Source organism: Epinephelus lanceolatus, chromosome 2, assembly GCF_041903045.1.
Source record: "Epinephelus lanceolatus isolate andai-2023 chromosome 2, ASM4190304v1, whole genome shotgun sequence".
Taxonomy (NCBI): domain Eukaryota; kingdom Metazoa; phylum Chordata; class Actinopteri; order Perciformes; family Serranidae; genus Epinephelus; species Epinephelus lanceolatus.
Window position 1 is genome coordinate 33,337,192 of NC_135735.1, and position 12,623 is coordinate 33,349,814.

At 42.0% G+C, this 12,623-nt stretch overlaps 1 protein-coding gene across 1 annotated transcript in view; it reads left to right on the forward strand.

Annotated features, from left to right (window-relative positions):
- The window catches only part of LOC117265837 (transmembrane protein 266-like), a 59,388-nt gene that overhangs the window by 16,443 nt on the left and 30,322 nt on the right, over positions 1-12,623 (forward strand). The window contains exon 3 of the mRNA XM_033640615.2: positions 1,305-1,496. Coding sequence (XP_033496506.1) covers positions 1,305-1,496 — 192 coding nt within the window. The remainder of the gene's footprint in view (positions 1-1,304; positions 1,497-12,623) is intronic.

Below are 12,623 nucleotides of genomic sequence, written 5' to 3' on the forward strand. Positions count from 1 at the left end.
ATGCGCTAAGATAAAGGGTAGACTTTAGCAACAGTGGCGGAAGTAGTGCTATAACACAATCAAATACACAAAAACAAACAATAGAGGTACCATTATATTAAAAATCAAGAGAGGAAAAAACTTTTTCAAAACGAAAAGGCAACAACACAAAAAAAGGAAGAAAAAGACGAAAATAAATAAAAGAGAAACATTACAGGTAAGTGAACGAGGGGCACAAAAAAGCAGGGTAAGAGACATTAAAAGAGGGAGGACAGCTGTGGACAAGCTGTTGCCACAACTTAGAAGATTACAATAGTAAGCCTAGTTGCTCGGTAACATAACTTAGAGAGACAGACTAATATTTGCAATATTTATAATTTGGTGGTGAACTAGACTAATAGACCATACAATCTTTAAATGATACTGGTGTGGCATTTAAATAATTATTTTGAGCAAAATTATGAAGACAGTACAATCATTGTACAGAATCTGGCAGTGACAGCAATCTGCATTTCAAGATAGAGAATCCTTTAGAGTTTGTTTCTTGTCACTCATCTTCCTCTTCTCATCCACGCTTGGTCTTTTTTTCATCTGAATTGTTTGTGTTGTTTTGTTGTGAATTAATTATAACAGTGGTTCAAATTTCTGGACTAATTGATCTGGAGAGTCATAAACCAACACACACACTCTCCCCCCGGTAATCACTGTCTTTGAGCAAGGCACTGTACCTGCAGCTTCTCCAGTCCTCAACAGTGGAGGATTGTGTGAGTGCTTTGTAGCTCCCTGGTGCTGAGTGGGTGTTTGTGTGTAACCCTCTCTGACCCTGCCTTTACTCCCCGAGGCCATCACTGTAAATAAGAATGTGTTCTTAGTGAAGTAGCTGGACTGAATAATTAGTCTTTTTTATCTGCACTGCTTTTGTACTCATACCTATACACTTCAACAAAACCCTTTCTGTCCCTTTCTCCTGCTCTGTTATCTGAGCTATATTTGTAACAGTTATGATAATTGATGCATGTCATTATGCTGTGGTTTTGCTATGTAAAGTATTTAAATATTTACCTGAAGAGTTAAAAAAGGACGGCTTCTTTCAGACTACCAGAGAGTGACACCAGCAGCTTTCTCTCTGAAGTCAGACATGACATCTGCTACGTCACATTTTCCAAAATAGCATCAATTTTAAATTCATTTTACTGATGTAATCAATGTGAGACCTGTGGTTGTTTTAAAGTAATATATGCCTTTCTCTGTTCTGTCTCCTCTCTGTGTTTGCATGTGTGTGTGTGTCCTGTGTCTTTCTGCTGCTGGTGTTGGCACATAACTAGGGAAGTGGAGCAGGCAGGTCTGTCGGACTTGGAGATCATCTCCCAGCCAGTGGAGGATGAGAACCAGTGCTTGGCTCCTCCAGTCCAGCTGGTGAGTTTTGGCTACAGAGATCTGCCCCTCGCAGCTCTGGACCTTTCGCTGGCTGGCTCGCAGCTCCTCTCCAACGCAGATGAAGATGAAAACAGGGAAGGGTGAGTGAAGCTACTGTTGTATAATGAGCATTGATGCTTTTGGTTTGTTTGTTTTCAGTGTGGCTTGCCTCTGTGGCAGGTGTGAGTGACAGACATGTGATCATTTATTGGTTTCAAACAGCTTTTTGGGTGAATTCACAGTGACAGCCATTTGGTTCTGTGAACAGTTTGGCAACAGGGAGGTGTGAGTGGCACGCTGGTGGTATTTTTTCTACTGAAGGTGACTTTTCTGAAATCATTTGGAAGTGGCACAAACACACACTCACAGTCAGTGTTGAGCCAACAGATTTCTGCATCTTATGAGCACTGATTTGTTTGAGGAACTCAAAAGACCTGACTCCCGAACAAAACTAAACACACCACTTTTATCATCTGAAAAGCTCTGTCGAACATTACTTCCTGCATTTATCCTCTCCATGCCCTGAGCTTAACATGGCATATATTTGATAAAAAAGACTTTCTAGATATTACTTAGATTTTTACCCATATAGCACCCCTTCACTTGTCTCTACTAACTTCAGATGGTTTCCCAACTTGATATTCACTTTTACTCCAAAGTGTTCTGCATCAACAAGTGACAAGCCTACCTTTGAAACAACCTTTTGTCAGTGCACATGCCAAAGTTATTATCATATTGGAACATGCATCTCTACAAAAAAAATGAATGATGTGATTTAAACAGTTACCATGAAGTGGGGTTATTGGCAGAGTTTGTGTTTTTCAGTCAGTCAGTGGAACTCCCCAGGAGCCATCTGAACACTTTAGAGATCTGCTTAATTTTACCTCACCATTTTGCCTGCATGTTTAAAAAAATATCTAATTAAACAGCCCCTGTGGTATTTGCATAACGTAAAGAAAATCACAAGTGTGATGAGTATTTTAACATTAACTCTTACCTCTCACCTGCGTTCTGGCACAAATATTCAAAAACCACACACAAGATGAAATATAAATGAATTAGAAATGCGTTCAAAATGACTTGTTAGTTTTAGTAGTATTAGATACATTTCCTATTGTGTGTGTGGATTTTATCAAAGGATTTCATGCACATGTTTAAGGGTTGCTGTAGAAGAGTACCTATATGCATAATGTGAACATTTATTCACAGAAAAAAACCCTGCTGAAACAAATTCAGAACTTGTCACCTTCACCCTGAGGTGATTAAATTGGCCAAAACATCAGACTTCAGGGCCAGTGACAGCAGTGGTAAGTCACTCACTCTCACTGGTCCTATCTTAACATACCTAACATACAGCTACTATGAAGGTGTCCCCCTTTCAAATTGAGTGTTGAAGACCTGACTGATGCAACTGTCAGCAGTGTGATATGATATGATATATGATTTATAGCAAATTTCTGCGCTGAAAACACACTAAAGAAAAAGATCATATTGACCACAGATTATTTATGCAACATTAGTCTCCCTCACCATACCTTTCTCAAGAAAAGAAAGGTCTGCAGAAAAAAACGCCCCGGCTGCTTGTATTTCTTTCAGCCAATCACAATCGTTCTGGGCGGTGCCACAGCAACGGTGCCCTTGTAAAAATATTGCCGGAGGGAACCAGGTTTTGGTGTAACACGCCCACAAAAATATTGCCTACAGGACGAGAACCATGGCAGAAAAATGGCTACATCCCCGCAAGATCAAACACTGCAAAAGTTAGTAAAAGACATGTTGAAAACGGTTGAAAACTGCTACACAACCGGAGGTGGTAGGGCGGGACTTCAGCGGGTGGCTCGTTCCGCCCAATGAGAGGTTGATCTGTGCGGCAAACTTCCGCCTACTCAGACTAATGTAACATTAGCACCACCACTGGTGTCCAGTGTGGAGCCATCACGAGAGAATCTAAATCTAAATCACGGCTGAATCTGGGCTGTCAGTGAAAATTTGGTAGATGTGTAGATGTCATCAATTATACGGCTATGTAGAGACCATGTCCAAAAAATGGACATAAACATATTTAAATTACTGTTGACTCTCCATACATGATTGAATATCATACCGCACGCCATCTGCAATGGTGAAAATTACATTTAATCAATTTCGAAATTAAATCAGCTAGATTTGGGTTACATGTAGCTAGACTAAATCGGCGCTAAATATAGCTAATACGTTTAAATCACGACTATTGCTTGCTGGTGCTTCGATTTTAACAGTAAAGCTCTATTTCCATTTGCTCTTTGACTACACTCTGTATTGAATATAGAAATATTTATTAATTTACCACTTAGTCAACTTCTTGCTCAACATATTTTCATAGTTGCTGTTTTTGTGATACAATATATCAACATGGTAGAATATTTCATATTTAGTAGACTCTCTCTCTCTCTCTCTCTCTCTTTCTCTCTCTCACACACACACACATACACACACACACACACACCCCATCACACTTGCATAAATGCCACATAGTATGCATGATTATCATCCATCATGTGTTAAGTCTCCCTCCCCAAGTCCTTGACTGGCTGTCCCTGTTGCTCAGTATTACGTCCATTTATCATTAAGTGACAACCTCTGGGTTGTCCAGTGTCCATAAGTTAACTGAGATCAATTCATCATTTCAGACTAAATACCCCCCCCCCCCCCCCCGCTGACAATAGGGGCCTTTATTGTAAGTGACATTTTGCAGTGCAGGAGCCGATAACATCACATTCTTAATTTCATGTAAGTCTTTTGTACTGTCTAACTATACGTGCTATCATGTTCACTTGTTTTATTGGGTCTCGCATGGATGATCAAAAGCAGGCTTAGGTTTATACAGCAGCACTTCCAGTTGTTTGATGCCATTAATATAGCACTGTCTACAGTTTAAAGTCATTCATGACCTACAAATTGCCACAGACTGTTCTTGACTGATATGTAGTGTTTGTTTTTTTTGTTTTTTTAAAAAAATGATTTGTATGTAACCAAGCCTCATTACATGGTGCTCACTTTTTGTTTTTATGGATCTTACTACCCCTCCCCGCAGGGAATACTGTTTGGATGTTTTACAAGGAAACGTTTGAATCAGCCTCTACCGCACAATGCACATATGGAGCTCAAGGCTTTTGCAGTTACGTCCCGTAAATTCATCAATAAAGATGAATTATATGGATTAAAAAAAAGAGAAAATATTGTACCCATTTTCAAGCCTACTTCATTTCAATCAAAGGCCCGTTAAACATACGACCTGCTGATCATGATTCTTGTGTTTTTGAGCTTTAACATGATTGTGTGAAATGTTTGTATGGCATATGGATATGAGGTCACATCGCAGCTGTCCTTTTGATTAGTCACGATTTAACTGATTTTTTTTTTTTCATCATGCAAAATCTGCTCACCGTCCAGTCTTTCCATTCTGTCCGGCAACTGTGACTCAAACCTGGCTCTTTGCGCAAGCTCTCACTAGGATGCACATAAACACCATAAGCTGTAGTACAAGATCCAACAACACACACGCCAAGTCCATACACGCTACCTCATCCAAGCACTCCGTTTGACACCAAATCAGGTCTCACTCCATTGGTTCCCTTCAGTTAGCCAGTCATGGCCAGAAACAGATGGATTTCACAGACGCACCGTCAACAGTAGGCGGTGCCGACACTCACACTGCGCTTGTATCGCAGCCAGTACAACCCTCATGTGTCCCATTTCATATCAGGGTCAGTGATGGCACGCATTTACATCCCTATGCATAATGGATAGACGTGTGTATGTTTGCTGTTATCGTCCTCGCTGTCTCGGGCTGGTGCTGTTAGGAAACATTTGGTTTACAGCGATGAATTATTCATGCAGCATTTCCTGTTGTAGTTCAACCTGTGAAATACCTGTAAGGCTGCTTAAGCTTAGAGTTGGCCGATAACTGGGTCACGGGGCTGCTGTTGTTGAGTAATCACAAAACAAGACTACCAATATGTTCAAATGAGCTTGGGTCCGAGGGCAAGAAACTAAAGTTCCTCTTTCTGGTCCCGAGGCTGAAAAACTGTAAGAACCCCCGCTGTAAGAAGCTCTAACAACAGATTTACCAGTCACTGCGGTGAAGGTTATTTTACCAGTGAGCCCAATTTACTCAAACTGTGCTTAGTGCGATGGGGTCACTATTTCATATTCAAGTCATTAGTGCGAAATGTCTTCCTGTAAAAATGCTGCCAGTGGGAGTTGTAAAAGTCATCATTCTTTCGTTTAGCTTTAATGAAATTCCATTTAAATCCACCAGGCATGAGCTCCAGTAATGTGTGTGTTACATCTCCACTATACCTTAAATGCCATACTAATCCCTCACATTAATCACCGTTACCTTTGCTTTGTGATGATAGAGGTGAAATATCAAGAGCCCTGCTGTTTATAGGTCTTTCATCACAGGTGTTTCTTCAAACCTGTGAGGTTTTTAGACAGAATCCAGTCAAGTAGTGAGAATCAGCACTGAGAGAGAAAAACTGAGAACGTGTGAAGAAAAGAGGGCCTCCTCTGACATTAAGGCCACGTCATTAGAATCAGTGAGATGTAGCGAGAGTGCGTCTCACTGAATGTGTCAGTCAGCCTGCTGCACCTCCAGGACCCGATTCTATTTTATTCTGTGGATTTCAGCACCGCTGGGCTTTCGGTGATTACGCCTGTGCCTCCTTCTCCTCATTACCGTATCGATCTACCTCTCAAACAGACAGCGGCCATTAGCCCCCTTAAATGACATTCACGAGCACCACGCCCGTGCACTATCATCATGTTTTACAACAGCCTCCTGCGGCAGTGGGCGGGCGTCTTAAGTCAGCGCTTAGACATCAGCTACCTGTGAGTTGACTTTGTTGGGTCATAACAGGAATGTAAGCACCATCAGGCCCATATCTGTGTTTGCCTCCAGAATGCAGATGGGAAAAACTGGAGTGCGTCTAGCAGGGAGACCGATTGCTAAACTCACCTTTAGGGAAATGGGGCAGAGGAAATGAACCTTTTTTATGGGCGTATGGAATGATGAAGTAAAGTTGAAAGAAGGCGAGACGGCAGCGGTAAGACAGCAATCCACAGACATCAAAATGAAAATGTATGTGGGAGAGGAATCTGTTAGCTGCTCCACTGACTCTACCTGGGAAAGTGGATTGCCCCACCACCTCCACCTCCACCCCACACCCCTCCACTCCCAGCCTGCATTAGCTGGCTCATTGGCTTCCTGAGATAGTGAAGGAGCGTCATGAAGAAAGCTGTGCATGGGAAATGTTTAGGCATGCTCTGTAGTGATGTTGGCAAAACGAGAGCACGCGCTCCTGAAAGTGAAAATGTCACAACCATGGCAGAGGTGTTTCATCAACATGGTGACGGCTCATTGGGTGAGGAGTGGAAGTTATTTTCACCAGCGGTTTGGGAATGCCTTGCTGTCAGGAAAACTTTTCTCGTCGACTCGTTCCGGAGAGAAAGTGGGTGTAAATGAAAAATATGCAAACTAAACAGATACATCTTCTGTTGCAGTGTGTTAAAAGTTTGCATCACATTTAATGTACCAGCTTGTAGCATATTTCAAAGTTACTGCACTAATCAGTTTCATTGACGAGCCGCAGGAAAAAAAATCACACTCGCATTCTGTATTTTCTTTTTCTCCTCACAGGTTTACAGATTAGATGCTGAACGAACAAAGCTTTGTGTTATCTTGGTTTGCCTATACTGTATGGTTGCGGCATGTTTCATAGCAGGAGGCAAGCAGAGGGGATTAATCAAGAGAAAAGGCTCTTGTGTCAAGCTGCCAACGTGTGATGAAGCACCTACTGTCAGCCATGTTTGCATATCATAGCCTGTAGCATTGTGAAGGTGGAGCTGACCTTACTGCTATCGCTCGTATAGTGCACAGCCCTCACTTCACATGATGGCAAAGTAGTCACTCACACAAAACCCTTGCACACACACACATATTTGTGCATGCATGAAGAGAAACACAGCGCATAGAGTATTTATACACTGAGAGAGAGAGGGAGCAATGCCAGGCATGAAAAGCTTTCTCACTGCACTACATAGTGGTTGTTAATCTAATCCTCTGTAATCATGGTTCACTTCATATTCCAGTTTATACTGCGCTGTCACATCTCATTAGGAACAATAGTGTTCCTTCATTGATGCTTCTGCACATTTAGATAGGCTCCTCTTTCTCTCTCTTTCACCACCTTTCTACATATTTCTATATTCCTCCTGGTTTTCCTCTTGCTTCTGCCTCCTATTCCCTCAGTTTCTTTCTCTTTTCTTTTTCGCACTCACTGTCTCATCTTTCTCCATCGTTTTCTGCCCTCGATATGCCTTCCCATACTGAATACCAATCTGCGCTCTAACTAAACTAAATGCCAAGAAGCAGCCCGTGTTTTCCTATCACTGTAAAATCATGCTGTACACACTTGTCAGCAACATCACGCTGACCAGAACTACCAGAGGCACCTTCACGAGCTTCTATGCTCACAGTCCTGTGGTGAGGGTGAAGGCAGGTGGACAGGTTGGAGATTTCCAGCAGCACCCGTTTACTGTATTGTTGCCTAACACAGTGTTCCTATCAGGAGAGACGTGGGCGACATTGTGGGAGGTGGTTTTTCTAGCTAGCATCAGGGGGCAGTTGCAGTGTTAGCAGTTTTGGCGTCATGGTAAGTGGAGTGTAGTTATTAATAGAGTTGGGCCCATCCATCTTCCTGTCTAGGAAAAATGCTGGGAGGACCAAGGTGGCGTGGGCTTGTGTTCAGCACTTTCATGGCCGCCCACTCTCCTCCTAGTCATCAAGCTGCTTTTGTTTGTTTGCTCACTTTTTTTTTAGGTTGAAGGGTTCTTTTGGTGCATTTCAGCTTGTAGTTGTGTAGGCTGCTGTCGGTCAGTGACTTTGTTGGGGGGGGGGGGGGGGGGGGGAATGCCGGGTGTAACGAAGAATGTCAATGGGAGATTTGAAGGGCCTGAGCACTGGTGATTTAATAGTCTCTGGCAACAGCATGACCAATTATAAAAATGATTCAAAATCTTTAAAGGGGAACTATGCTTTTTTTCAAAATTCATACATGTTATTCCTATGGTCTGAGATTGTCAAAAAAGTAGTTAACATGAACAGCTCATTCCCAAAACCAAATGCTTAAGTGCTAAAGCTCAAATTTGTGATGTCATAGGGTATAACGTCCGGAGCTGCTCCATAGACAATGAGTTGGGGAAGGTATTCCAGATGACACTGAGAGCACCCAAAGGAACTGAGATCACTACAATAGAATAAAGCATTTTTGGGTATAAAAAGAAAGCAACATTCTGTGGGTCCACAAAAATAATCTCCCATTCATTGTCTATGGAGCAGCTCAGGACTTTATACTTGATGGCATCACAGGTTTGAAACTTATTTCTCTGGTTTCTGGCTTTGAGAGAGAGCAGCTCATGTTCACAAATATTGAATTAACTTTCCTAAGCCATGGAAAAAACATACTAGAATTATTAATCTAGGTCCTTCAGATAGAGCTCCATACTAATAAAAGATACCTACTTTGCAACATCTGATCAGATGGCATAAATTAGTTTTCAATGTTATATTGAATAATTATCTTGTAAGGTTAACTTCTTTCAGTATAAAAAAAACAGGATGCACTGGAAGGCAATCCAGGCCCTCCAAAATATAAATCAGGAAGCAATATTAAAAGGCTAAAATGTTCCCCGTTTTCCGTGAGCACCTGACCTATTCCTTTAACTCTGTTTACAGGACGGACATCGAATAAAATGTTTCCCTGACACTAAATCTAAGCTAAAGCCAATACCATGTAAAATACCATTTAACTACTACTTCTCAGCAAGGCACCTGACATGCCACAAGCTGCTGCAAAACCTGCTATCTTGCTGCCAACATCTGTGGTATGATACGTTCATATAGAAGTATAGGAAAGGTCAGGGTTTAGAGTGTAAGGATACGGGGAAGTACCTAAGCTTATCGTTGTCTGAGGACAAGGGATAACACCTGGATAAAGGCCTGCAGTGTAGAAATATCTTAAGATTCAAGTTCCCGGACTGCCTCGCCAGACCACCCCAACCCTCCCCCACTGCTGTTACAAGTGCACACCTGAGCAGTGGAATGATGTCACCTCCCATCCCAGTGATGGGTGTGTGGCTGCCAGACGCGGAGACAGAAGCATATGTTGCTGATACGGCTGTTCCAAATGTGCAAGGAGTCCAGGGTTAGGTACCAACACCAGATGGTTCATCTAAATCTGTAGTGAGCAGGGGGGGAAAAGAGGAAAAAACAAGTGCTCCTACCCTCTGCCACCCACCAGCTTTAGGCCAAGGGTCCAAAAATGTTCCATTTTGGAAATAACTACTAGCCCGTTTGCAAGTCTCAGAAAGCAGTTAAAAAAGGAAAATAAACATGGCTGCGTTCATATAATCGCAGCCGTCTCTGGGGAATTTGTGGCAGGCATGGCTCTGAGACCCACTGCAGTGTTTTGCACATTATTAAAGGGACATTTAGACGTTCAGTTAGTTCGTTTTAACACTATACCTCCTTTTATAAGCAAAGTAGATTTGTGCAGCCATTCACTGTGGGTCCATCACCACATTTTTTACTCTACATGCTGCAAGTTTGTTCGAGGAGAGGAAAAAAAGTCAAATGTCGAAGTCTTTCTTTGTATAATAATGCATTCTCTGTAGGCTCTCACCTGGTCGAGCCAGTTTGGCCTGATTTAATTAGAGAGCACAGGAAGTTGTCTGAGACGGCAGCCGGGGAGTGGCCGACCTCCCTGTTATCTCCCAGGCTTCTTAATTCCTCTGCAACAGGGATGGCTGCTGACCGGTGTGGTGAAGAAGCTAAATGTTCATCGTTTGTCAAATAAATGTTTTCTGTCTGTCTTGAGGAGAAATGGACATGGATAAACCTTTTACGACAGAGATTCTCCAAATGATGAGAAATGCCAAAATAGCACTTTCATTTCAGGATGTGACGTGTTAAAGATGATGTAATTTACCCTCCGGAACAGTTTAGCAGCCCAAAACACCTGACACTAAAACACTGGATGACTGGACTAAGTTTAAGTTTCTCTATCATTTATTACTACATCCATTAGTCATTAGCCATACAAATATCAGACAAATCGTACACAAACAGACACACTTGTGGCACATACTGTATATCCACGTTTATACTTTCCTTATCCAGGTCATCTGCTTTGTATTTTGTCAGTCCTGGACCAACTTTTACAAACCACCCTGTCCCTGCTGTCCACAGGCTCCACAAGTGCAGTATCAATAATATGATAATGGTTGCAAACAAATACCTGCACAGTCCCAAGTGCACCTCGGTTAACCCCTACCCTCACACTCAGCTCCTACATCACCCTCAGAGAGGCGGTGCAGACTGGTGGCAGAGTGGTTAATATTCACAGACATGTGTGAAGTGTGACATTGCTTTTCCGGCTAATAAGGGAGAGGGATCAAGTGCCGAAGCAAAAACCTATTAGCGGAGCCCAGCTGGATGGCCTCAGTGCAGATGTAAGTAGATCTGTTTTCCTCTGTATTAAAAGATCATTTCGCTGGGTAAGAACAACATTAATTTAAACCCCAACCCAAACATAAATACTAACACTGTGCAGGTGTTGTAGGTTTTAAAACATCAGTTATAATAATATTACATAAAAACATTTCTCTGTCTAGAAAGTTTTTGTGTGATAGCAGGACTTGAAAATGGTGTTTAACTTCATTTCATGCATGGGGCTCAACTTAATGCTAACAATATGAATCGACAGGCACTATTACCACCTGCATGCTGCATTTGCTGCATCCTAAATGCACCCCACAATGACTTCTCATTCACATCAACTCACTCCTGTCACTTCAGCTGAGATCTGTAACTAACTGCCATCTATAGTAACAGTATACTGATCCAGGCTGGCTCTGATTGGCTTCACACATTAGTGCACACATATGGCGTACACGCCCAGAATACAGAATACATCGATGCAGGCGCTCACACACAAACACACACACACACACACTGACCTTCCTGTCCCCTTGTAACATACAAATGAGTCTTTCCCCAGCGTTCCCACAGGACTGGGAGGAAAAGCTGAACACCAGTTGCCCTTGTTCGCTGTGTTGTGCACACAAGGACCTGTTCACAGTAAACTTGAGCCTCTAGCTGCAGGTTAAATATAATCTAAATCATGTATATCTGCGGCTCTGCCATTCCTCTTGCCCCTTCTCTGCGGGGTGAGACTATCTATGATGAAAATGTGCCTTGGGGGCTTTCTTATTTAATGTTTGGAGTGTCTGTTAGCCTTGTAAACTTTATACAGACATTCTCACCATGATTTTTTTTTATCAGATTATAAATCTCTGGTCGGACTGAAAATAGATCTTTTCACATACTAACATTATATCATCTTTATTTAAGTCTAGTACGATATCAGCTATTGATAATAACATGACTAGGAGTTAAATTAAGAAGCTGTTATACATTATATTTTGTTGATATAAGAGGTAAATGCTATATAGTAATAATTCACTTGTCATATCAAAATAAAAAACAAAAGCAAAAAACAAGCAAAAGATGCTCCATCTCTGAGCAGAAGTCAGTACCTCAGAGATTTCTGTCTTGACTCCAGGGTCAGTCATTTATTCTTTCGGTTCTGTTTCCACTGAAAGTGCTGCAGGAGTTTTAAGGCTTGCCTCTTCCCTGCTGATGTGTTGTGATCAATGGTGCACAGGCATTGGTAATGGGGAACCTTTCAAATGTAAAATTAATTACCTGCAATCTGACGGCATCAGGGAAACTCAGCATGTATTTTATGCTTAGTTGGTACTCCCCATTTTTCCACGCTTGCTTTAGCATGAAGCATTGTGTATGTGTGTGTGTGTGTGTGTGTGTGTGTGTTTGTGTGTTTGTGAGTGTGGGCATTGGCTGTTGAAATGTGGAGCCTGCTGGAGACATTTGTTTCTAAGGGAGGATAGGATGCAGCTTGTCTGGTGTGTGCTTTGTCAGGTGAGACTGATTTTGCCGTCAGCAGATTTTGCTTGAAAAGACTCGTAATCGAAAAGAAGAGGGTCTTCCTGCACCTGTCCTTTTACTTCCCTGTTTAAAACAAATTCCATGAGCACTGAAGTGCTTCTTGACATCATGTTGTTTGGCTGTATATACAGTGATTTCACATCGACAAACTCTGGGCCTT